The sequence below is a fragment of the Oryx dammah genome, unplaced genomic scaffold, assembly GCF_014754425.2.
Source record: "Oryx dammah isolate SB20612 unplaced genomic scaffold, SCBI_Odam_1.1 HiC_scaffold_21, whole genome shotgun sequence".
NCBI lineage: Eukaryota > Metazoa > Chordata > Mammalia > Artiodactyla > Bovidae > Oryx > Oryx dammah.
This window is the reverse complement of record NW_024070205.1, coordinates 8,348,502-8,375,804: the sequence shown is the minus strand read 5'-3', so window position 1 is coordinate 8,375,804 and position 27,303 is coordinate 8,348,502. Positions and strand designations below refer to the sequence as shown.

General features: G+C 47.1%; 1 protein-coding gene across 2 annotated transcripts in view; it reads left to right on the top strand.

Annotated features, from left to right (window-relative positions):
* The window catches only part of KCNH1 (potassium voltage-gated channel subfamily H member 1), a 427,208-nt gene that overhangs the window by 326,150 nt on the left and 73,755 nt on the right, over positions 1-27,303 (top strand). For both annotated transcript variants that reach the window (XM_040263098.1, XM_040263099.1), the window contains exon 10: positions 7,845-8,041. In XM_040263098.1, the coding sequence (XP_040119032.1) occupies positions 7,845-8,041 (197 nt within the window). The remainder of the gene's footprint in view (positions 1-7,844; positions 8,042-27,303) is intronic.

Genomic DNA, 27,303 nt, shown 5'->3' with positions numbered 1-27,303 from the left:
GAGCGCCGTGATGCAGGAATGAGGCATGTTTGCAGAGTGCCGAAGGCACATATATGGTCAAAGGGTTGGGGAGGAGGGGTGGGTGTATTTCAAGGCGTGAGAAGGAGTTATCCAGACCAGGGAGCAGGGCGGAGTGTCTGAGGCTGTGCTGGGAAGGCCCAGAGGGAAGCAGGGAGCAGGACTTGGAGGAAGTCTAAGAACCCGTGTGCCATGTGACTGGAGGTGGAGAGTCAGGAGGAGGGGCCAGCTGGGTCCTGCCAGCCCCCAGCAGGGTGCACCTGAGCTCAAAGTGAGCTTGTCTGGCCTGAGGCTTCTGTTGAGGGAGTGGATGAAAAAGTGGTTGGAAAATGTCCCAGGAGAAGTACCAGGGAGGAGGAGATTTTGGCCCGTTCTCTTTGTGTCTCAGATAGTCTGAGGACCACGGCGAGGACCTGGATTGCACAATCCTGGTGTGTATCCTGAGTCCAGGAGGTCTGAGAACTCTCCGCTTCCTCATTCTAATCCTCCTGAGCCAGCCAGTTCAGTGGGTGTGCGCAGTCTGCTCAGGGCTTGCCTGGACAGATTGTTCCAGCTTCCGTGTTACGTCCCCTAAGCAGAATTACCCCCAAGGGCCGGGAGAGAGAGTGGTTCTCCCTCAGAGCCTCTCTGCTTATGCCAGGATCTCTGCTGCCACATTTCACCCTCCTGATGCAGTGAGTGGCAAGGTGCCTCTAGTCTTCAAATGGCTTGAGGGCGTAAGACTTCCCGATGCCCCAGAGAAGAGGAATAAAGGCGCTCGGGCTGGCCCTCACTGCACGCTACTCCTGGCGTCTCTCTCAGCATCCTGGGGGGGGTGGTGGGCAGCAGTGTTGGTGTCACACGCTCACTGCAGAGTCTAGAAGGTGCTTAGACGAGTTTGCAGCTGAATGAGGAGACCAGGCACTTTCCTCAGAGGGTTACAAAATAGGCTGTCCACGCTCATCCCTACAGGCTAGTGAGGGAGCAGATGGTCCAAAACATGGGGCAATACAGACAGCGTTCAGCCCTGCTGAGAGCCACACCCTGTGCCTCAGGGCCTTTGCACATGCTGTTCCCGCTCCCTGAAATCATCTTTCTGCTGTGTCTTTTTTTTTATTCCTGTTTGTACAGCACTTTAATACTTTGATATATCATTTCATTTGATCCTCTCTACAAACCTTGGAAGTAGGTACTTCCTACTTCAAGCATTTTATAGATGAGATCATTGGAGTTCATAGATGGTCAAATACAAATGTAGATCTTATATTTTAAAAGAATAGTAACAACACTAACCTAATTTGACTGAGTGTGACTCAGGACCTAAGCAGTGAAGAAAATTATCACAACCATTTTTTAAAAATCAAAGTATTAGCTTTCAGGGTTCCAGCAAGGCCTAGATAATTATAACTTTTTCAAAGAGGCCAAAGCTAACAGTTGTGCTTAATTTTTTTCCACCTGAGGCTTAGGCTGTGAAGATAGAATATGGATTAAGTTGAAAAGCCTGAGATAGTCCCCTTAGAGAGCAGAAATGACTAGGAGAAAACTGAAAATTCACAATTGCAGAAAGTGAAAATAAGAATGAAGCAGGAATGTCAAAAGAGTAGCCCAACTGGGGAAACTGCTCTGATCCCTTAGGTATATATTCATTCTGGGCCTAAGAAACATGTCAATCAAGGTATTTGCTGCTGTTGTTTAATCACCTAGTCGTGTCCCAGTCTTTGTGACCCCATGGACTGCAGCACGCCAGGTCTCCCTGTCCATCAGCATCTTCCGAAGTTTGCCCAGGTCACATCCATTGCATCGGTGATGCCATCTAGCCATCTCATCCTCTGATGCCCTCTTCTCCTTCTGCTGTTAATCTTTCCCAGCATCAGGGACTTTTCCAATGAGTCGACTGTTCTCATCAGATGACCAAAATACTACAGCTTCAGTATCAGTCTTTTCAACAATTATTCAGGGTTGATCTCCCTTAAGATTGACTGGTTTGATCTCCTTGCTGTCCAAGGGACTTGCAGGTGTCTTCTCTAGCACCACAGTTTGAAGGCATCAAGGTCCAAAGAGTAAGACAAACACTTCAGTGAAGAATTGTGGAAGGCTGACTCTTCACTGTAAGAGCGGTGTGTGTGTCGTCTTCATGCTGGCTCACCGGATCCCTTCCTTTAGGTCTCAGCTCAGACGCCACATGTCCCTGGAAGCCTTCCCTTGCCCTTTGAGCTTGAGCCGAGAACCCCTCTCTGTCTCCCATCGTAGTCCCTAGTGTGTTAGCATCACCTGCTCTGTTTCTCTCCCTCCACCACCTCTTCCATCCCGCTGCTCTAGACCTCAGCACCCAGAAGAGCGCCTGCTGAGAGCTGCGTGAGGAACTGAATCAGTTCTTTCCAATTGGTGGGCCTAGAAGTGGCTGATGATTTTAGCAGCATATGATGACTTTAACTGCAGAATTACGTTTTGCTTAGTACAGGATACCAGTCTGAGTGGTCCTTATGAGAGGACAGAATAGGGAATAGTGACGAGAAGCAGCTGGAATTTCATTTTTGCTCCGACCCCTCCAAGCTCACTTACAGCCAGTCTGAGAAACAGGGCTTTTTCTGGAGTGTTGTAAACTCAGTTGTCCGTTTCTGCAGCTCTTTAGCATTCAGACATCAGGCTGTCGGATCTTCTCAGATCCCTGAGTCCCAGCACCTCTTGAATTTTCCCCGATCACTCCTCTTAACCCTCCCAACCTCCCCGCTCCCACCGTCCTCTCTGCTTCAGCCTCTGAAAGAGGCTGTTTCAGTCTCTGCCTTCATGACATCAAATTGTCTATAGCAGCAGTCCCCAACCTTTTTGGCATCAGGGACCAGTTTCATGGAAGACAGGCTTTCCATGGATGGTGGCCGGGGGATAAGGAGCACAGCCGAGATCCTTCACATGCTCAGTGCATGGCAGGGTTTGCACTCCTATGAGAATCTGTTTTCAAAATTAACTTATTTATTTTAATTGGAGGATGATTCTGTTACAATATTGTGATGGGGTTTGCCATACATCAACGTGAATCTTAAGCTACTCTGACAGGAGGTGGAGTGCAGGCGGTAATGCCAGTGATGGGGAGTGGCTATATATACTGATGAAGCTTCACTCACTTTGCCGCTCATCTCTGCTCTGCAGACTGGGGTTGGGGACCCCTGTCCTATGGGATGTTGGTCTCCTCCTGTGCTGGGCTCCTTGCAGAGGGCTCCCCTCCCTCTCCCGGGGCCACCTGAGCCCTGTGTCCAGCTCCCACCTCTGCTTTGTGGCTGTTCCTCAGCCCCACATTTGTACCCCAGAGGGCTTTTTATATTCACAGCAAGAGGAGGTGCAGTAAAGAAAGCTGTGTATAACTGGGGGTGGGGGGGAGGAGGATTAGTTGCCACAGGGATGTTTGCTTGGAGTTTTAATGAGACGACTTTTCCCTTACTCCTCTCTCCCTTTTGTTTTTCCTTTTTTCTTTTCTCCCAGCTGAGAACATCCACTCAGTATGTCTTTTTGAATCCTGGAACATTAGGTTTTAACATCCTGCACCCAGCATCTCAGCGTAATAAATAAATCAATAAGCTGATTGCCTGCAGAAGTTTGATTGCTGAGTGCATGGGGGTACCTTTTGTTCTTCAGCAAACAATCATTTCACACTAGGGAACAGAGATGAATGTGGGTATAGAGCTTGTCCTGGCCTCTGATGCGTAACCCTGACCCAGGAAGTCATGATTCCAGCAACGTGTGTAGTTTACAGGCAGCTGCCAAATGCTCTGCATCCTTCCCTTTGACAGTTTTGCGTGTCATAAATACGTTTCTCATTTGCCAGAATAGTCCTGGGTTTGTTTTGAATCTGACAGGTCCTCCGACACCTCTTTCTTAAATCTCACTAACAGATCATTTATACCAAAAGAGGCTGCCTTGACAGGAAGAAAGATAGTATGATTTTCAGTTGGTGCTGAAAATCAGATGCAAGTCATGACAACCCTGAGACTTCCTAGACCCTACAGATTAATCGTGACTATCTCACCGTGAAATACTTGCTGTTGTAGGAACTAGTCTCCATTTATTGTTGCTGTCAAAACCTTTGATTGGAAAACTCTTCACAATGGGTATATTGTCATTTCTAAAGATGTGTGATTTATTTCCTGGTATGTTTAAAACACAATATGGTTGCTCTTTGTGGCAACAATAGATATGCCCCTGAAGAGTTGTTTACAAACTGAATTTTTATAAATAAACTCATATGTTTAATATACATGGGGGGCTATTATTTTACTTTATGTGTTATTTTATAATTAGAAAGACTACTCCTAATTAATTTGAGATATATAATGTTCACATATTGGGTTTTGCTTAAATGAAGTAATATTTTTTCTGATTACAAAATATTATACTTTGAGTAGAAGTATAAACAAGGAAAACTGTGATTTGTAAATCCATTTCCCCATCCTGAGATAACAGTTAATATTTTGAAATATTTCCTTTGATTATTTTTTATGTTTATTTTTATGACATGGGAATATAATGACTATATTGCTAAATAATCTACATTTCTCCAGTTTGTTTCTTCAACAATTTCCCCTCATATTTTTTCCATAGCTTTTTAAATTGAAGTATAGTTGATATACAGTATTATAATATTACAGGTATACAGTATAGAAACACAATTTTTAACACAATTTATGTTCCATTTATAGTTATTATAAAGTAGTAGATATTTGATAATAGCCACATTGTACAGTATATCCTTGTAGCTTTTCTTAACAGTTTGTATCTTTTACTCCTCTACTTCTGTGTTGCCCCGCCCCCTTCCCTCTGCTCATACTGGTACCTACTGTTTTGTTCTCTGTATATATGAGTTGGCTTCTTTTTTGTTTCATTCACTAATTTGTTGTATTTTTTTAAGTTTCCATGTAAATAATATCATCCAATATTCATTTTTCCTCTGATTTATTTCACATAGCATAATACCCTCAATCATGGCATCTGGTCCCATCACTTCATGGGAAATAGATGGGGAAACAGTGGACACAGTGTCAGACTTTATTTTGGGGGGCTCCAGAATCACTGCAGATGGTGATTGCAGCCATAAAATTAAAAGACGCTTATTCCTTGGAAGGAGGGTTATGACCAACCTAGATAGCATATTCAAAAGCAGAGACATTACTTTGCCGACTAAGGTCCGTCTCGTCAAGGCTATGGTTTTTCCAGTGGTCATGTATGGATGTGAGAGTTGGACTGTGAAGAAAGCTGAGTGCCAAAGAATTGAAGCTTTTGAACTGTGGTGCTGGAGAAGACTCTTATGAGTTCCTTAGACTGCAAGGAGATCCAACCAGTCCAGCTTCGTGATTCTGTGTGTTCTGGTTATCTATTTCTGCTGACCAAACCACTCCCAAATTTAGTGGCTTAAAAAATTAATTGTTTCTCATGACTCTGTGGGTTGTTTGGCTCAGTTGCTGATTCTCCCTTGAACTTCCCACACGTGGTTGCCGGTCAGTGCTGGTTGGGGCTGAAGTCATTTGAAGGCTTGTCTGGATTGGAGGACCAAGATGGCTTGCTTACGAGACTGGCAGAGCCTGGCTGTCAGCTGGACTCTTAGAGCACTTCTGTGTGACCTCCTGTGTGTCTTGTTCTTCTCAAAACATGGTGGTTGGGTCCAAGAGGGAGGATCCTGAGAGGTCAGTGTTCCAAGAAACCCCGGCAAAAGCTACAAGGCTTCTTATGACCCTGCCTGAAAATCCCAGAACATCACTTCTGCTACATTCTATTGGCCAAGGCAAGGGATTAAAGTGAGTTCCAGTTTAAGGAAAGGGAATTAGGCTTCACCTCTTGACATAGAATGTGGTAAAGAATCTGCCCACAGTGTGGGAGACCTGGGTTTGATCCCTGAGTTGGGAAGATCCCTGGAGAAGGGAATGGCAAACCATTCCAGTATTCTTGTCTAGAGGATCCCCATGGACAGAGGAGCCTGGTGGGCTCCATGGGGTCTCAAAAGTGTTGGACACCACTGAGTGACTAACACTTTCACTTTTCTTGACATAGGTTGCAATATGAGAGTAGGGTCTATGTTTTGACTATCTGCCATACTGCAGTGTCAGAAAAAGAGCATTGTCTAGGGGAACAGGAATACATAATTACGAAAGGCATGAGAGGCGTGGCAGAGCAGTAGAGAGGAGTTTCAGAATGCTCCGCATGTATGAATGAATTGTCCGGCCTTGTTGATGAGGACTCCATGCATGCTAGGGACACACACTGAATGAACCCCTCTCCGTGGAGGCCAGGTGGCACCCCACAGAGACATTCCCATCAGCTGGCTCCTGCTCTGCGTCACCACACTCATGTTACAGATGGCTGAAAAACCACCTGGTAAGGGATTAACTAGCACAGGCATATATCTGCCTGAGCGCTACCCCAACCTGGTATCCCACTCGTATTGAGTCGATGAAGCTATGTTCATAAATTAAAGCTGCACTTCATTTCACAAACACACAGTGTGTGCAGTAATGTGCCCAGTACACCTGCTTCTCAGCTCATGTCGTGGAGGTGCTTGAGAGGGCGATACCCGTGGAGTACCTTATGTGCTTAGGGTGGACACTTTCTGGTGTTTGAGAAGAGGTCAATTTCTGTCCAGATGCTTAAAGCCCTAATTGCGTCCCTTCACCTGAATTAGGAAAACAGCTGCCCTGGAAAGCGCACTGAGTCGCAGGCGCCTGGGCTCTAGCTGTAGACGGTGGCTGATCTGAATGCATGGGCTGACAACTCCCTCAGGGGCTGTTGCATTGGTTTTCACCCTGGTTGCATTGTTTCCTTCCTTCCCAAACACCTCTCTCTGGCTCCCTGGAGATTCAGATTTGTGTTTATCTGTGCTGAAAATTTAAAGGCAAGAGAAACAGTGTTTCAAGCTATTTGATATATAACCAGAGGCTGTGCCGGGAATGAACTAAGCTTTGCATTAGACATATGTTAAAAGCTCAGTCTCTGGGAAAGGTTGGGAGAATATCCCTAGGTAAGAAAAACAAATATTTAGAGGAGATTGATAGAAGTTTGACCCAGAATACTGCTACGTGGGATGAGTACTCTATTGACGTATTATTAAATATAGTCTTGTGAAATGCTAGGCTTAAGAGGATCCTCAAGATGCCGCTTATATAGGGCCCGTATTTTTATACCACCAGGTAGGCATCTGGCAAGGTGAGGAGCGTGGAAGGAGGGATGGGGGAGAGAGAGAGTGAGGGATGAGGCACCGCACACAAACCTCAGGGCGGTGGACAGAGTTTGGAGGAAGAGGAGCTTCACCCTTGCCTGATTTCGTCCACGTAGGTCAGGCTAATCAGGGGAGACACCTCCTGTTTTCAGCTCCTGATGAAGAGTCCACACCCTCCCCATTGCAGCCACACTAATGCAGAACTGGAGTTTACCTTCCTTCTCTTTTGCCAGCAGACATTGTGAGAACTCCTACTGTGTTGCCAGATACTGTGCTAGTGGAGGGATGGGACACAGGAGAGCTCATGCCAGGAGACAGACAACAAGTAACATCATTACAGATGATGATCAGTGCTTTGGAAAACCAGGGGTGACAAAGAATAACATGGGGTTCCAGTTTCACGTAGGATGCTCGGGAGGTCACAAGTGATCCCGAAGTTATTGGTTGAACTTTGACATGTATCCTATGGTATTTTTAGTTTTCTGAAGTTGCGTGTCATGAAGGTCCAAATTAAAACCATTCTGGCCTTTTCTGAGCCCCAGCCGTGGAATGCCGAATGGACAGTAGTCCTGGGAGATGGTGGAAAGCCAGCACCGACGGCCAGACTGCTCTGGCGGGCTCTTTGCTCATCACCACGTTCTCTCCTCAGGGAAAGGAGACGTGTTTGGAGACGTGTTCTGGAAGGAAGCCACCCTTGCCCAGTCCTGTGCCAACGTGAGGGCCTTGACCTACTGTGACCTGCATGTGATCAAGCGGGACGCCCTGCAGAAAGTGCTGGAATTCTACACAGCCTTCTCCCACTCCTTCTCCCGGAACCTCATTCTCACCTACAACTTGAGGAAGCGGGTGAGTGTGCAGTTTCGGTCTCTTTTTAACCAAAAGCAGTCTCTGTGCTCTTAGGACAACCATGTGGGCTGAGGAAGTCCTTTTGCTGTTTATTTAAATAGAGTAGTTGATTCTGTGGAGGTTCTGCTTGTTGTTTGCTGTTTGGAGTTTTGCTATAAAATGAGAGAGAAAAGGACATCGCTTGATTAAAAGATGGATTGATTTTGGTGCAGAAGGGTTTGCTTCTGAGTGTGTCTGTGGGCTTTTCCTCAGTAAAATCCTCACCTTCTAGCATTTTTGAAAAGATGAGTTAAAAAAAAAAATGAGGTTGTTAGTCAATAAAATGGTTGAGTGGAATCACTTAATTAATGTAAACTGAATTCTCCCTGCTGATTAGAATACACTAAATGGTGTGAGGCTGTTAGCCACTGGTAATAATATTTTAAAAAAAAATAAAGATAGGAAAGTGAGTCAGTTGAGTCCAGAAAATAAGAGATGGGATTTTGATTGTCTGGAGATTATTTTATATACAGATGTCAGTTTACCTGACTGAGAAATGATTTGTGGTTTTAAGAACCTGAAGATCTCTCATCTGAACTTGTTACTTTCACCCTCAAATCATCAGAATTGTTCCATCTGTTTCTGCAAGGATTAGACGATGTGACTTGTACTTGGGGTTTTCATGACCGATGTTCTTGCATTTCATTTATCTCCTTTGGTCAAGCAGGTAGCTCTCCACCTATAGAATTCATCCAGGAGGACTGTCTTAGGAATCTTTACAGAAATGACCTCGTGATCTCCCCCCACCCCTCAAACTGCTCCTCTTCTCATGGTCCCTGTCTCTATTAACATTGTCTGTGTCGCCCTGGGGCTCCAGGTTGGGAAACCCTGCCGTCATCCTCGATGCTTCTTCCCTGTCTCCCTTGCCTCCGTTTACTCATCACATCCCGTTGCTTCTACCTGTGCCCTCAAACCTCAGTCCACACTGCTCTCCTCCCCAGGAATTTCCCTGAGCTCTTGGACCGCAGCAGCCCTGATACAGCATCTCCTCCCATCCTGGACCAAGCAGTAGGCCCCAAACCCGCTCTCCCGCCTTGTGGATTTCCTCAATGCAGTGCTTCCCCCCCTGGCCACTTATGTGACCACGGGGATGATGTCATTCCCCTCCCTAAAGACTTTTTGCCCTACTCTAACTACAGCATGATGTCCGCTCACTCCCGCACGGTTTATGTGGTTTTCCACATCTGGCCCAAACTTAACCTCTAAGCCCCAACCCCAATCATTCTTCCTGCACCCACCATTCTCACCAGGAAAATGACCCATACAGTTCTGTAAACATGCCACACCCTTTCAGAGCACCATGTCTCTGCATGGGCTTCCTGGCCTGGAATTCTTTTCTCTCAAACCCTTCAGTTCAGTCACACATTCATGTCCAACTCTTTGCAACCCCATGGACTGTACCACACCAGGCTTCCCTCCATCACCAACTCCCAGAGCTTGCTCAAATTCATGTCCATTGGGTTGGTGATGCCATCCAATCATCTCATCCTCTGTCATCACCTTCTCCTCCTGCCTTCAATCTTTCCCAGCACCAGAGTCTTTCTCAGCACCAGAGTCAGTTCTTCACATCAGGTGGCCAGAGTATTGGAATTTCAGCTTCAGCATCAGTCCTTCCAACGAATATTCAGGATTGATTTCCTTTAGGATGGACTGATTGGATCTCTTTGCAGTCCAAGGGACTCTCAAGAGTCTTCTCCAACACTACAGTTCAAAAGCATCAATTCTTCGGCACTTGGCTTTCTTTATAGTCCACCTCTCACATCCATACATGACCACTGGAAAAACCATAGCTATCACTAGATGGACCTTTGTCAGCAAAGTAATGTCTCTGCTTTTTAATGCTCAAACCCTTAAGGGTATGCTGACATATTTATTTGTTCATAAATCCCATACATGCCAACTGAACTAGACTAGATATATAAAACTGAATTAACACCCAGCTCCCTAGCTTCAGGAAAAGAAAAGAAAAAAAGTGAAGTTGTTCAGTCATACTTGACTCTTTGCGACCCCATGGACTGTAGTCTGCCAGCCTCCTCTGTCCATGGGATTTTCCAGGCGAGAACACTGGAGTGAGTTGCTATTAGCTTCAGGAACCTCAAGTCTAATGGAGAAGATGCACACAGGAGGGATAAGTGTGAAACATGATGCTAAGGACCCTGAGTGTGATTTGTACAAGGTGTTACGAGATCACAAAGGAGGAGGGCAGCTAAAGGAGTCAGAGAGAAAGTATTGGGGGTGTGTGATGAGACCTGAGCTGAGTCTTAAAGGATCAGTTTGCCAAACAAAGGGAAATTGGAGGGGAGTTTGAGTCAAGGCACAAGAAAGGAAACAGCCTTTTGCCTTCCAGGTTTTTGGTACAAAGTTCCAAACACTTGTCATTGGGCTATCGCAACAATGTGCTTCCACTTGTTTTAGAATCCTTGACTTGCATTGCCCTGTGAGTTTCTGCTCAGAGATCTGGGAGGGCAAGGGCTTGGTATCCCAGTGCCTAATCCAGAACAGGGAATTTAAAATACATCTGGGGATGGCATGGAGAAAGAGATGGGAGCTCTGGGTCTCAGCATCTACATCATAAAATGTGAGGTTGTGGCCAAGATGACTGATTATTTTTCTGGCTCTGTGATTAGAAAACTGGTCATTTAGATTCCAATGGGGAATGGGCAGTGGGGGAGAAATGTGCATTCACAGTTCCTCCTTGTTTATCTGAGAACGTGGAATGCCTGCTGCTGATGCTTTTAGCTAAGTGGATTCTCTTAAAGTCTGTTATTTGATTGATTCCTTCTTTTTATGAAAGCAAGTTGATTATAATCAGCTTTCAGTGTTGCTGATAATATAGGATGGGAAAAATGTACAGTTTGGGTTATTTGGAGGACTAATCATCTTGGAATAATTGTGGATCAAGTAAATCTGTCTTAGAAAAACAAGGATGGCAACCGAAACAACAGCACGTCAGTGGTCAGATTGCTTTTGTAAGTGCAGAGTGATCGACAGCTCTGCAGAAGAGAAGGCTCAGGGGGCCGTGTTTCTGAAAGGCTGTTTGGAGGAGCATCTGGCATGGTCTGTATGGCCACGGGGCACAGAGGAAGAACCAAAGCTGTAGACAGTATAAGCGAGACCTCGGAGAAGATCAGAGCTGCTCAATGAAAGCAGTAGGCATCTGGTTTCTTGTCCTGAAGGTGTTTAGCCATCCTCTGGAGGCCCCCTGAGAAACACTATGGAAGGGACTTAGTCATCCGATGGAGAGTCAGATCAGTTGACCTTCAAATGTCCTTCCAATCTCAAATGCCTATAAATCTGGTATGGATCTGAGAATTTTAGTGAGTTCTTTTCTATAAAGAGATAGCCATGCTTTTTCTTGGGGAAAAAGAAAAATAAAAGAGGCTTGTCATTTTGGTATATCCATTGTAGTCTCTCATTGTGTCCTTCTGAGAATTAATTCCTAGTTGCATAGGGCATAGAAGATGAGAACATTACATGCATGAATCATTCTTGTAGCTTTTTTTTTTCTGGCCAAGTAAAGTGTATGCTGTGGCTGTTTCTATCTTGGCAAAATCGAGTGTGTCATTCTGCAAAGATGCCTGAGAACACGGTGCCTTTGACATCGGTTTGGGGAATTGTTTGCTCTTGTGGATGCCCTCCAGTGCACAGCAAGAACTCTATCCAGTCTCTCCTCCATTTCCCCACCACCCTCATTTCACAAACGTGACGTTCTATAGAAAGTTCACAGAGCTGGATGAGTAAGGGAAGAACTGGAGCCAGAAACGACTCACTGGCCAGGTTTCTCTCTGCCTCTCACAGCTTCATGGCTGACCCTGGCCTCTGCATCCCAAGCCTCACCTTCTCACCCCTAAGTCCGTATGTCTGAGCACCCTCAGCCTTGGCTGCTCTTGGGATCCAACTCAGGGAGGACCTGTTACCATTTCCTCCAAGACACCTGGGGTCATAGGCAGTGATGAAGGAGGCAGAACCTGAAGGCCGGTCCAGCATTTTGTTGACCTTGGGTTTTCCTTGTCTCTGGGCTCTGAGCCCAATGCGACCTCAGTCTGCTTCTTGCTCTGCCACTTCACGCTTCTGCGAGCCCTAAATGCTGCCTTCCCCATCTGTAAAATGGGGCTGATGGAAAGGTCTCCTTGTAGGATTATTGTGAGCATTAAATAAGATAATATTGCAAAGCTCCCACACACAGGGTCTGGAGCATAGTACATGCTCAATTAAGTTGTGTGTTATTCTTTTGTTGTGTCCGCTTGACACTCTCCTTTCTTGTTTTATGTCTCTACCTTTGCGTGTAGAGGGTGCTCGTCCTTTAGAACATCCAGGTACTCGCTCTGCAGCATGTTCTGTGGGTGGATGTTCCCCTCAGGATCTCTACCCCTCCTGCAGCAGAGGGGCCAGCTGCTCTGGCCTCCTTGTCCCTTTGCTTTGGTCAGCGGTGGCGTCGGCCCTCACCCAGTCTTTTGGCCAGTTCCATTCATGGAGGGAAAGCTGAGGTGCTTCTGACCTGTTGAGTCAGTCACCAGGGTATCTGTGTCTTGTCAAGAGGATTCCTCCTTTCTCCTGAGGGAGGTGGCATATTGTCGTCCATGATAAAAAGAGGATAAAAAGTCCCCATCCCAGACCCTTGGCTTTCTAGGGTGTCAGGCTCTCTGGACGTTTTCCTACAGGCAGCGGGAGCTTTGCACACTATTAATAGTAACATTGTTACCAACTCCAGTTAGTCACAGTGTCAGTATATGTTTTATGTCAGCTTATTAAATTTTCAGAACAGCCTTCTGATATCCCAGTACCAACCCCACTTCTCAAGGGAATAGACTAGGACCCTATGGAGAACAGAATCACGTTTCCAAGGTCACCCACTTGTAAGCAGTAGATTGCAAACCACGCATGTGCCCCCCTCCCTGGTAAGCAGCATCACATCCTGTGGTGGGGCCCTGGTTACGTGTGGCGCTCAGCTTTTCTCCTTTAGCCTCTGCTTTCTCTCAATCTGTTGACTTTTCAGAGGTGGCACAGTTTGTCTCTAAAATATACCTCTATTACCTTTGTTGTTCTCCAGCACACTCCAAAAATTGTACAGTAAATTGCAGTCATATCTCAGGTGGTGAGACTTGAGAAGGTTTCCCCCCAAAGTGACAGCCACACCATTGCTGGCTGTGCCAGAGAGGCATGGACCAGCAGGTCAGCCTGGCTGGTGTTAGTAACTAAGAAGGGCTAAGGACCTGGGTTTGAACCTGGTGTGACTCCTGACTAGCTGTGTGCCCTTGTGCAAGTTACTAAAATACCCTAAGCCTCAGTTTTCTCATCTGTAAAAGGGGTCTAATAGGATTCCCTCCTAACTTGGAGAAGGCAATGGCACCCCACTCCAGTACTCTTGCCTGGAGAATCCTATGGATGGAGGAGCCTGGTGGGCTGCAGTCCATGGGGTTGCTGGGTCAGATATGACTGAGCGACTTCACTTTCACTTTTTACTTTCATGCATTGGAGAAGGAAATGGCAACCCACTCCAGTGTTCTTGCCTGGATAATCCCAGGGATGGGGGAGCCTGGTGGGCTGCCGTCTATGGGGTCGCACAGAGTCGGACACGACTGAAGTGACTTACCAGCTCCTAACTAGGTTTCATGGGAAGATCACATACATTAAAACAAGCACAGTTGACATAGTTCCTGTAGGAACCGCTCACTATGTATCAGTTCCCTTCTCTTCCCCACCACCCATTCTCTCCCTCCACCTTCAGTCCAAGAAGCTGTGGGTTCACCCTTTGCCCCGCTGTTTATAACCAGACCCCTTCTTGAGTTGGTGTTTCACCTGGGCTCTACTCTCCTTGTGACTGGAGGGGAGCTCTCACCTCCCAGGTGCTAGATCAGTCCTCCTGCCCATTGTTGGGACAGTAGAGGGAATGGACCACAAGTAACTGACGTATTGCAGACAAGCAGTTGGGTAATTAACAGCAGTCAGTGCATGGGATGATTGGCATGTAGGTTATTAGTAGGGTGGCGCTCATTTTCTGTGTGGGGGGCTTTATTTTTAAAGCCAAGATTGTTGTGCTTTTTGAATATGTTTTGCATCATGTTTGCATATAGTAATTTGTTCCAGGATAGATTTTTTTTTTTCCCTTGGCTTGATAAGGTCTCAACCTAGTGAGTTTGGGAGGGACCTGGGACAATAGTTATTGGTGATTTCAAAGCAGGAGCCTCCTAACGCCTGTTTTCTAAAACGGAGGTTGCCATAGTGAATTGTGATGAATACTATAAGTACATTTCTAGCCCACTTTAACCAAAGGGCATTTTATTAATATTCTGGAGAAGAGGAGATCAAAGCTTGGAGGCTTGAAGAGAGCTTTGGCTGTAGCTGGCATTGTAAAGCCTTGCAGTTTCCTCCCCATACAATTTCTCATGGAAGGTCGTAAGAGGCAAAGACAGACTGCAGAGCCAGGTGCTTGGAAATACGTCCCCTTCCTCACTGCATCGCTAAGTTTTTAAAATGATCTCTACACAGCCCATATTTGCCTTGTCATTCTTCCACAGTGAGGGCTTCTGTGGAATGAAAATCATCTATTAAGCTGTCAAGCTATAAAGATCATTTTAAAATCAGGGTGTTGAAATTAAGGATGGGGAAGGAAGGAGATGGGTGTGAGTGATAAGACCATAATTCTTTCAGGACAACAAAATATAAATCAAAATTGAGTCCCTTTTTTCTTCAAGAGGATCAGGAGTGATGTTTAGGGACCTGTGAGGCCTTCCATGGATTTTCAGGGATCCTCCCTAGTGCCCCCCCCACGACAAAGCATATGATCACAAAGGTGAGAGATAATGAAAGGACCCCATGCTTCATTATGTATAAATCTGCAGCCATTTCCAAGGAAGCAATAAAGTTCTGGAAGAAGTATGAGGTTTAAAGCTAGAGCCTCATACCTGGACTCAGCCACTTGTTAGCTGGGGAGACGGGAGCAGTGAGGGAGGAATTTGAGTAAGTACAGCTTTCTTCTTCTGTGGCTTCATCCTGTCTGCCCCACAGGGTGGCTGTGGCAGGATGATCAGGTGGAAGGCACAAGGCCTTACAGGTGGTAGGTACACAGTCAGATGAATTCCCTCCCATTATCTGTAGGTGTGGGGGCTGCAGAGCAAAGGAGAGCAGGGGCTGTAATAGTTTGGCTCATTGGAAAAGACCCTGATGCTGGGAAAGATTGAGGGGAGGAGGAGAAGGGGACACCAGGGGATGAGATGGCTGGATGGCATCACTGACTCGATGGACGTGAGTCTGAGTGAACTCTGGGAGTTGGTGATGGACAGGGAGGCCTGGCGTTCTGCGATTCATGGGGTCGCAAAGAGTCGGACACGACTGAGCAACTGAACTGAACACTCATATGGAGGCAGTAGGTAGTGGTGGCTAAACATGTAGACTCTAGTGTGAAAAGTACTTTTCAAATCCTGACTCTCCCTCATGACCCTGGCCAGTTACCTAACTTCTCTGGGTCCCAGTCCATTCACTGCTAACATGGAAGCAGTAACCGTACCTTAGCAGGATGCTTTGAGGAAGCATGTTCTCAGTGTTATGTGTTGCTATCGTTATTGTTATTGATGAGCTTAGCTTTTCTGGAAATGCAGAGGTCCTATCAGGTGCTGAAAGTTTTAAAAGGGGAATAGGGGCTAAATTTGAACAGGGAGAAATCTCCCAGACAGATGATTCCAAGGTCTGTCCCTGGGCCCCTCAAGTTGTACCAGAGGACCAGGTGATTCATCAGGGAGGTTTGGGAAAGAATGGTGCTGCTGGACTCATCACAGATCCAATTTCCTTCCAGGAAAGAATGGATGGAGGAACTGGAAGAGCTCAGTGTGGGGGAGGTGGGGTGGGAGGGACATTGTAATTTATCTTAAACCTTATCAACATCATGTCAGTGGCACAGTGTGTTTACTAGGAGTTAGAAAGGATCTGGCCTACTGGCCATGCCAAAACAATCTTTTGGAGATTAATGTACCTTCCTAATATTTTCTAAGAAGTATGTTGTAATTAATGATAATAACTAGGGTGGTGCTAACGAGTCCCAGACTAGGGCTCATCCCCAGGTGAGCAGGTTGGCATCCTGAAGCCTCAGATGTTTAGCCCACTATTTCTCACATTCATCTGGCCCCTGAACACTTTTTGAATTGTACCAATTAGTATCTGTTATCTATTTTAGTACACCTACTAACATCTGTCAGAGTGAGCGTTTTGCAGAGCATCTTTGGGAAACAGGAACTAGACGACCTTTAATCTCTTGCGGCTCCAGTGGTCAGTGACCTGCAGAATAGATGAATCTTGTCTGTGAAACATCAAGAAGCCAAAGACACTCAGTGGTGTGTGGGGTGGGGGGAGGGAGGGGTGCTCGCTGGGTCCTCAATAAATCCTGAGCAGAGATTGCTGGCAGAGTCTCCCTGCTTTCTGAACATCCTCCTAAACTCAGCTTTCCCTCACTCCCTACAAGTAGCCCATTTGATTTCTAAAGGGCAGCCAGCCTTACATTGTCAAAGAGCATTTGACAGCACATTCTTGCTGGCATAATCCTATGGACAAAGGAGCCCGGCAGGCTATATTCGGTGGAGTCACAAAGAGTAGACCCGAGTGAGCGCACTCACGTGCTAATAGGGGGCTGCTGAGATGTATTGTCTCCTTGACTTCTGATGCCTTCCTGGTTATTTTATTGGCTCGGTCAAGTTTCATGTTCCTACCTCATCTGCCACGTGTCTGTGCTTCCTAGTTCCCATTTAAATGTTCCTCCTACTCTTTAGAATTGTCTCTTTGGCTATGAGCTCATCCTTATAAAATTTGCCAGTGAGTCATGGAGGTCTTTATTCTAGCCCCTGCTCCCCTATAACTGGAGAGTCAGGATTTCAAACTAGGCTGCATAATGAGAACTACCTTCTAAGCTGTTAGATTAATGGAAACAAGTGTTAGTTCAACCCTTTGGACGCCTGCATCAGGAGCTCACACACAAATCTACCCCAGCCCAGGTGTCCATGCAGATGGTTTTTACTGTGATGTGTATCATGGAGCAATCCAGTTTTGATGCTTCTCACAGCAAACTTTGTTGGTTGTAATTTACTTGTTACCAGTGTCACTTAATGGTCTTGTCCTGCCCTTACTTAATTTAAACTTCTCAAGTGAATCCACCGGTGTGCTTGGACTCCATGTGTCTTCTCTTCAGCCTCTCTGGTATTGGTGAGGCCCCCTGTCCCTCTGATCCAGTAAGCACTGGTCACCTCACTGATAGCTCTCATTATACTTCCAAGTAACTGTAAACTGTGGGCCTTTCTAGAAGCTCCTTAAGGGCTGAGCCTTGTCTGACTAACTCACCTCTGTCCTGATCAAATCTCTTAGAGCTTGGTACAAGTGAAGAAGTGAAGTCATTCAGTCATGTCCAATTCTTTACGACCCCATGGACTGACTGTAGCCTACCAGCCTCCTCCGTCCATGGGATTCTCCAGGCAAGAATACTGGAGTGGGTTGCCATTTTCTTCTCCAGAGGATCTTCCTGACTCAGAGATTGAACCCGGAACTCCCGTATTGTAGGCAGATGCTTTACCATCTGAGCTACCGGGGAAATGGTAAACATTTAAAACTAAATGAATGAGTGAGTGAATGAACAGATCAGCTGACCAACCAGACAACCAACAAATTAACCTACAAATCCATCAACTTATCGGGCACATGCCTTTCTCTTGTTATTACAGATTTTTGAAACCTTGACTGTAAGACGGCATCCACAGAGACACCTCCCTTTCTTTCCATCTCAGAAGCTTCACCCATAAATCCCACACCAGAGCCTAAGGGATGGTCATCTGACACTATCTCTTTTCCCTATGCCTGATGCCAAAATCTTGACCTCTGTGCACCAATGCTGAATCGAATCTCAGTTCAGTTCAGTCACTCTGTCACGTCCAACTCTTTGTGACCCCACGGACTGCAGCACGCCGGGCTTCCTGTCCATCACCAACTCCTGGAGCTTGCTCAAACTCATGTCCATCGAGTTGGTGATTCCATCCAACCATCTCATCTTCTGTCCTCCCCTTCTCCTCCAGCCTTCAATCTTTCCCAGCATCAGGGTCTTTTCCAAGGAGTCAGTTCTTTGTTCTTTGCATCAGGTGGCCAAAGTATTGGAGCTTCAGCTTCAGCATCAGTGCTCCCAATGAATTTTCAGCACTGATTTCCTTTAGGATGGACTGGTTGGATTTCCTTGCAGTCCAAGGGACTCTCAAGAGTCTTCTCCAACACCACAGTTCAAAAGCATCAATTCTTCAGTGCTCAGCTTTCTTTATGGTCCAACTCTCACATCCACACGTGACTACTGGAAAAACCATAGCTGTGACTAACCAGACCTCTGTCGCAAAGTAATGTCTCTGCTTTTTAATATGCTATCTATATTTGTCATAGCTTTTCTTCCAAGGAGCAAGTGGCTTTTAATTTCGTGGCTGTAGTCACTGTCCACAGTGATTTCAGAGCCCCAGAAAATAAAGTCTCTCATTGTTTCAACTGTTTCTCTATTTGTCATGAAGTGATGGGACCAGATGCCATGATCTTAGTTTTTTGAATGTTGAGTTTTAAGCCAGCTTTTTCAGTCTCCTCTTTCACTTTCATCAAGAGGCTCTTTAGTTCCTCTTCCCTTTCTGCCATAAGGGTGGGGTCATCTGCATATCTGAGGTTATTGATATTTCTCCCGGCAATCTTGATTCTAGCTTGTGCTTCATCTAGTCCAGCATTTCTCATGATGTACTCTGCATCTGCATATAAGTTAAATAAACAGGGTGACAATATACAGCCTTGATGTACTCCTTTCCTGATTTGGAACCAGTCTGTTGTTCCATGTCCAGTTCTAACTGTGCCTCATGACCTGCATACAGATTTCTCAGGAGGCAGGTAAGGTGGTCCGGTATTCCCATCTCTTTAAGAATTTTCCACAGTTTGTTGAGTCAAATCTCAAGGACAGAGTTTTGGGTAAAATAGGAAAGAACACTTTTATTGCTTTGCCAGGCAAAGTAGGACACAGTGGGCTTGTGCCCCAAAAACTGTGTGTTGCAACCCAAGAGGATTTGGTGAGGACTTATATAGCAATGCGGGAGACCTGGGTTCGATCCCTGATTTGGGGAAGATCCCTTGGAGAAGGAAATGGCAACCCACTCCAGTATTCTTGCCTGGAGAATCCCATGGACGGAGGAGCCTGGTGGGCTACAGTCCACGGGGTCGCAAAGAGTCGGACATGACTGAGCGACTTCACTTTCTTTCTTTCTTTCTTATATAGCAATAGTTCAAGGGTGGGATTGCTGATAAGATCATGGTCTGTGTAGGGTCTTCAAGCCTTTAATCTGGCCTCAGGTAATCTCTTAAAGAGCTTCTCTAGTTTCCTTTTAATCTGGTCTCGGTTGGCTTTCTCTGGAATGAAGAATGCTGCATCTTCCATTTGGGGTCTGTCTTCTGTAAAGTGGAAGATACTATTCTGTGTGTCCCTTGAGGTGGGATCAGATCCCTGCCTCAAGCCTGCACTATTGTTTCTTGACTCTGCCTCCCTTTTCTCTGTATCCCTTCTCTTCCCTGATTAGCAACCGTTCGAATCTGCCCTTTGGGACTCAGGGAAGGTCATGGAGGTAGGAGTCTATTCCCTACAAATAAAAACGGGGACACAGGAAGGCTTCCAGGCTCAGGAGCCCCACAGGATCCTTCTTGGTTTCACACCTCGCAGACAGGGCTCAGAGATGACTGGCTCAGTGGCTGATACTTAATCAGGAAGGGGTTCTTGCACGGATGACAGGAAAACAGTGAATCGAACCAGTAAGACTCGAGAGCAGAGGGCCTACCGAGGGAGGCACTAGCAGTCTCCCAACGCCACAAGTTCTTTGTTTTTCCTTGCCCTTCCCCCACCTGGTTTCATCTATGAGGAGGCTGCTTGAAGACATCAAAAGGGAGTTTGTCCCAGACTTACAGGCTACTGCCCCTTCCTGGAGGTGTCTAGAGACCCCATGGAGAATTGGATCAACATGGACCAGGACAGTCTTCCTTGGTGGCTCAGACAGTAAAGAATCTGCCTGCAGTGCAGAGGACCAAGGTTTGATCCCTGGGTCAGGAAGAGCCCCCAGAGAAGGAAATGGTTACCTACTCCAGTATTTTTGCCTGGAGAATTCCATGGACAGAGGAGCCTGGTGGGCTACACACCCCATGAGGTCGCAAAGAGTTGGACACGACTGAGCAAGTAACCCTCACTTTCACTCACTTCATGGACTAGGAAATGACGCTCTCTTTGGGCCAGAGTGAGCTTGCTCTCTCTTCTGTACCCAGCAGTGTTACAGGGACCCAGCAATTCCTCAAACCTTTTACTTTCCAGGCTTTTACATCCACCTGACTGTCCCTGAGCTGCCTATAGCAGCAAGAGCCTGCATATTTTCTGTGGTAGATTTTATTTTTAAATACTCCCTTGCTACCAGCAGCATGCTGAGGATGGTGCCTTTTTCCTCAGAGATCTATTTGCAGACAGCTCCTGCATTTTGCTGCATTTCCCAGCACGCTCCTCACAAATACTTAAGCCAGACATGAAAATAGCTTCTGGTTCACAGGGTATGAATTTTTAAAAGAGGACACTTGGTTGTATTGTCTCAGGGAAAAGCCTGCACTCCTGCTGCTGGAGCACATCATGTATTTGGCGCCTCCTGTTGGTGAGGTGTGATAGTGCATCTAACCATGCACTCTGTAACCAACTGGATGCTCAGAGAAGTGAAGCTGGTCCCAGAGACTTAAACAGGGAGAGAGCCCAAGTCAAATTCTACGGTAGTTGATGCAGGGTGGGAAAAGCACATGGAAAAAGAAGAAAAGGCATGCAGAGTTAGGAAATGGCATAAAATAACTAAAATCCTTGATGACTGATGTTAATTGGACTTATGGTGGTGACCGTTTTGCAGTGCATACAAATATTGAATCATCATACTGTACACCTGAATGGCACGTGTCAATTATATCTCAATTAAAGCAATACTGAGACTCCTGACAAAGTATACCACACAGAGCTCTAGCTAGCAGCAGGCCATGCAGTAAATCGCTGACCTTTCCTTCCGTAAAGGCCCATTCTCAAGCACTTGGAGGAATTTAGCCACAGGAATTTGATTTATCTTGATTTCATAAGTGGGATGATGAAATGATTATATAAGGCTCGGGGTGGGGGTGGGGTTGGAGGCATGCCGCTTTCTCTGACATCCTCTCTGTTTGATTTTTCACTTGACTTGGGAAGACTCCAGAAAATTTGCTCCAAGTAGAAGCTACTTTCTTCTGCCCTAGGACAGCGAGGGTGTGGAACAAGGATTGAACTGAGGGAAAAAAATGGGGAGTGAGAAATAAAGGCAAAGCATACCCATGACTTTTCAGGAGCAGATTTGTCAAGTATGATTTATTGACGAGAGGAACCTGGTCCTTGCCCTGCTGAACTCTCGCGCAGGAAGGCAAATGCCTTTGCTAACCCCAAACTGTGAGCTGGGCTGGAAGGAAAAACCCAGGGCAGAGTGGACATGCCAAATTCAATTTTCCCATCCTTCCAGCTCAAGGCCAGATGAATCCAGCAGCAGAGCGGCTTTGTTTCGCTGTTGTGTCTCACTGCATGTCGGGGCAGCTGGGAAGCCGCCAGGGTTTTCATCCTGGGTTTTCTGTTTGAGCACCTCCTAATTCCGCCCTGACGTTCCTCTCAGGTTAGAACCTGAAACAGGGTGTTTCCATCTTCAGGCTTGTTGACTGGTGTTGGCGGCAGCTTCTCATTATGTGGTCACAGAGACAAAACGCCTCGGAATCTGTCACCAGTCCCTTCAGTCACTGCACGTCCCCCAGCCCCAACTCAGCTGCCATTGCACGGCTTCCCCTGCAGGGGCGACACCCCCTGTGCCCCGTGCTCCCTCCTCCCCGCTCTGCTACCGCTCATGTGTACAGGGCCCACGGAGGGGCCAGAGTGCAAGCCGCTGCCCCTCTGTCACCGCGTGGGCTTGGGCTACCATGTCCTTCTGCGGAGCCAGGCTCTGTCTGCACCTGGGCACGCACACCCTTCTCACAGCCTCTACTGGAAGTCTGCAGGCTTCCCCATGGGCCAGGCTGTCTGCCAGCAGTGTTGCTGTTGTCTGTGTGTGTGTGTGTGTGTGTATGTGTATACTCTCAGGCACACATGCATCCTATCAATGACTAGTCCTAAAGGAGACAGCCAGGGAGAAGAGAGCTGGGTAATCCAGCACCCGTTTCTGGCATCCGATCACCCCAAGCATCTTGTTTCTTCACTAGCTGGGTCTGCTTTGCTTGGCTAGGGAAGTATTTGTTTGTTTTTTCTTCCTTTGCATTAAAGTCTAACCTGTCATCTGCAAGCTCAAAAACCCTGTCACATGCCATGTGGTAGTCAGTTGTTATTCATCTACATGTGTACTTTATAGAGGGTAAATGTCCTCATTTAGGGCCATTTGCTTGAGCCCCAGATCCCTCGTAGGCTATGAATAGGTGAGGCAAAGAGCCCGGGGAGGCTAGGAACAACCGTGCCTGTAATGCACTCTGAGTGTAGGGCCTTCTAGGCAGGGGCCTTTCATGACAGTTACAAATAATTCATGCCTACAAACCCTCCCCCTGCCACTGGGTTTCTATGGGTTATTTATGATCCTAAGGCTTCAGGAAACAGAAGACCCTCCTCCATTGAGACAGAGGAAAGCGTGTGTCCAGGGTATATACTGGACCGCAAGGCCAAGGCCTGCCCCATGGAAAAGCCTGGCCTCCACTTCCTTAGGCTGTTAGAGGCATTCGGACACCAAGTTCCACTTGTTGTTTACTCGATTCCACTTTGAGTGTCTTTTTCGGTTATTCACACACGTCCTGAATGGTCTGGCAGACTCAGATTTCCCCCGTTGGCTGGACCTTCCCAGGGTAAAGCATGCCATCAGACCAGAAGCATCTTGAGGGTGGTATACTGTGGCTCCCCCCATCTCCCCATGCACACCCACATGGGGGACCCCCAAGTGTGTTAGTTTCCTGCTGCAGCTCTTGTACAGATGACCACACACTGGGTGACTTAAAATAACAGGAATTTATTCTCACACAACTTCTAGAGACCCAAGGTCTGAAAGGATGTCGGCAGGGCCCTGCGCCCTCTGACAGCTCTGGGGGACAATCCTTCCTTCCAGCTTTGGATGGCTCCTTGCGTTCCTGGCTGGTGGAGACCTAACATCCATCTCTGCCTCTGTGTGGCCTTCACCCTCTGCCTCTGCACCTTGAACCTCCCTCCCGTCTCACTTGTAAAGATGCCAGTCATTGAATGTGGGGCCTTAAATCCAGGATGGTCACATCTCGAGGTCCTTAAATTAATTACATACACCAAGACCCTATTTCCAAATAAGGTCACGTTCACAAGCATTAGGATTTAGCACTTGGATATATTGGCAGGAGGGTGGGTGCAGCTTCACTCGCACGCCTCCCTTTCCTCTTCCTCGTCTGCCTTCTCTTCTTCCTCTTTCTGCTCTTCATCCTTCCTCATCTTCCTCTCTGCTCCCCTTTCCTCCTCTCCCTTCTTCTCTCTCTGAGTACCTTTCCAGCACAAGATTGTTTTTTTTCCCCATAAGTAATAGTCTCATGTGAGTTATGTTTCTTCTCCTGGATGGTTCTTGGGATAAAGTCCAAGTTATTTGGTTAATCCTTTGAGTCTCCGGGTAGAATATCATTTTCCTTTGCTTTCTCTTGAGTGATGTCTCCTTTGAATCCTGTGAAATTCTCTGGCATAGAGATTCACAAGGCACAGGAAAGCATCGAGATCACAGGGAAGAGCTTTGTGTCAGACATTAGAGAGAGCTTCCTGCTGGGAGAGGTGAGGAGAGGCGATAAGTAAAAGACCTAAGTGGGTAATGGACTCCCCTTCCCTGCGGATGGTTAAGAACAATACTTTGTTGGTTATCTAGCTCTGATCTCTGTCACTTTCTTGTTCTGAACCTTTGATGGGTCCTTGCAGCCTCAGAATAAAGTCCAGGCCCAGGGGTCTCCTCTAAGCCCATATTCCAGCTGCAGTACAAACTGTACTTCTTGCTGTTGTCCTCCGCCCACCCCCACAGTTACACATCCTGCTGAGCGTTTACTTTGTCTGTGTCCTTTCTCTCGGGATGTCCTTCACCCTACCTCACCACCTCCGTTCAAACCCAAGCCAGCCTCAAGCCCAGCTCAGACGCTCCTTCCCACTTCTCAGTCTACTTCCAGCTAGAATCTCTCTCTCCTCTTAATTTGTCTTTCTCTGCTATTCTGTTTGTCCTTTAAAGAAGCTACCACTTATAGTTTTCGTGTAGAATAATGAAACATATATGTAATTTTTCCTCTGAATGTGGGGGTCCTGTATTTTCATTGCTTGCATTTCTTCACCTAGTGCCTGGCACTCAGTGTCTGCTAATTTGCGAACCCCTGTCTCCTGCATTAGCAGGCGAGTTCTTTACCAGCTGAGCGATAGTGGTTCATATAGCCACTAAAACTGCTTTCCTCACATGCAGGAGGGGATCTTTCTGGCCATGCACAGCCTTCCCAAGGCTTCCCCCAAAAGCAGTCTCCTAAATGTGACTGTGGACTTTGCACCAGCTCGGCAGCCTCCTCATCAGCCTGCTGTCTCTTCTGCTCCACCGTAGCCCAAATCCTAACCTAATCCAAGTAGCTGTCCCTCCCAGACAACCTGTCCTTTCTCCCACCTCCCGATTTCCTGCCTTTATCACATCAAAGAGGGCCTGGGAGGGTTGGACCCCACACGGAACCCTCCCCTCTCTGGAGCCACAGTTCAGAGATGCCTCCTCTATAGAGCTCTCCTCAGGAAACTCCTCCCTGCCAGCTTATCGCCACCACCCTCCATCATCGCTCTGGGGGCCCCTGAGTGACTCAGTGGAGCAGGGCATCTTGAGGAAAGTACCTTGTGCCCTGGACTATTGTCGGGACCTGGGTTCTACCCCATGTATTTCCACTAGGCCAAGTTGTTAACCTTGATGTTGCTCATTGTAAAATGAGAACAATAGGTGAAGGCGAATACTTTAATCAGCCTTATCGAATTTGAGTTCTAGGGGTATCTGCCTACCCTCTCCACTCTGAAGAGCATGGATGCAATGTCCTAAGCCAGGCAGCATGGGCAGGAGGCCTCTACCATCTTGGCACACCCCCCTCACCTGTCCCTGCTTGACTTGTAATTCTCATCTGTATCCTTTGATTCCCCATAATCCTATCCTGGCCTGTCTGTGAATGGGACAAAAAGGCCACTCCCTACAGCTTAAGAGATTTTAAAGTCCAATTAGACCAGGATTCCTTTCCCCTGACTTGGCTTACAAAACTGGAGATTGAGGAGGAGAGGTTCAAACCCTGAGCCATGTCCCTGGCTCAGTTTCCACCAGGCCCAAAGCTGTGTCTGGTTTTTCCCCCCCTGTGCCCCAGATGAGCTTGCCAGGACCTGCTTATTGCTGCCCCGGGATGTAGTTGAGTCTACTGAAGCAATGGACAGGGTTACTTTCTGCTTCAGGCTCGATCACATGTGCATATCTGTGTGTGGGAGTGCCCTTTGAATGTCTACGCCCACTTCACTTTCATATATTTTATTTCATCTGATCCTTGCAATAACTTTGTGAGGCTGATGCTATTATTTCTCTTATTTTTCCATATGCAAAACCTGAAGCTCAGAGGAGTGAAAGGGGGGTTCAGTTCAGTTCAGTCACTAGGTCGTGTCCGACTCTTTGCGACCCCACGCACTGCAGCACACCAGGCTTCCTGTCCCTCACCAACTCCCAGAGCCTGCTCAGACTCATGTCCATCAAGTCGGTGATGCCTGTGTGGCAAAACTAGAACTGGAACTCAGATCTTCCAACTCCAAATCCCAAGTCCTTCCCACTAGCCCACCCAACCGTGTGGGTCTACAGAGTGGGGCTGAGCAGCCTCGCTTCTCCCTCGTACAGGGGCCCTTGAGAACGTTGTACTGACAGGCGGCTGAGGAGAGCTATTTCTTCCCCAGCCTGGTTTTGTAAACTAGAGTCTCTCAGTCTTCAGCGTGCACACACGTCAGCTCTGATCTTGTTAAGATGCAGATTCTGATTCAGCCGGTCAGATTCAGGGAGGGGTCAGAGTTACATTCCTAACAAGTGCCCCGGTGGTGACGCCTGTGTAGCAGCTGTCGACACTTTGAGGATCACGCTGGAATGGCAGGACTGTAGGTAGCCCTGGTTGACAATTGCAGAGGCGGAAGGACGGGAAATCTATCTTCCCAGGCCTGTACCTGGGTGTCCACTGTTCTTCCCCAAGTGGCCGAGGCTGTTTAGAGGCCCAAGGATGCTGATCCCTGGGGTGAAGAGAGAGAGCTCCTGTGTAGAAACACACTCATGGTTGTCACCCAGGGCTCGGATGGTGAAGACAGGTGGTCCCACAGGGGCCAGAGTCAGGTAGGTGTAACAGACATGGGTTCAGTCCCTGGGTGGGGAAGACCATCTGAAACAAGGCACAGCCACCCACTCCAATATTCTTGCCTGGAGAATCCCATAGACAGAGGAGCCCAGCGGGCTATGGTCCATGGGATTGCAGAGTCAGACCTGACTGAGTGGCTTAGCACTTGTGGAATGGGCCAGGAGGGTCTCCAGTACAAGAGCTTGAGTCTCCACTGGAAGGCCCTGTGCTTGCTGATCTTGGCCTGGGAAACTCCCCTCCCAGGGGAGCAATGTGTTTTGGTACAGTGATGATTATGGTTATGTAATTTATATAATACCGTAACATTTTATTATTGTTGGTCCTTTTTATTACCATTTCCCAGTACTGAGTTTCTTCCTAGTATGCAGCCCTGTGCTAGGCACTGTTTCTAAAACAAATCTAAGGATTTCAAGGGCAAGGATTATGTTTTGGGGATTATATGTATCTGTACATAACAGTCACTCAATAACTCCTCCGTTAACCAAGGATTTCTTTCTTCTGATCTTTTAAAAGTGGCTGTCGGTGAGGCACATTGAGTGTGGTGCTTTTGTTTTGCTTTTGGGGAATGAAGTAGTGGAGATCATGGAATAAAAAAATCCAAACACCCACCCTCCCACTCCATCCTTAGAATCCAGCTGGACTCAGGAGCCTGGCGTGGTGGGTCCTGCTGGCCTCCTGTGCCTTATATACAGCACATCACCCTCAGGGCCTGGCCTCCTTGCAGCTGTGGCCCCTTGGCAGAGTGAAATCAACTCTGCCCTGGAGCAAAGCCAAGGCATGCTCTGGCATGA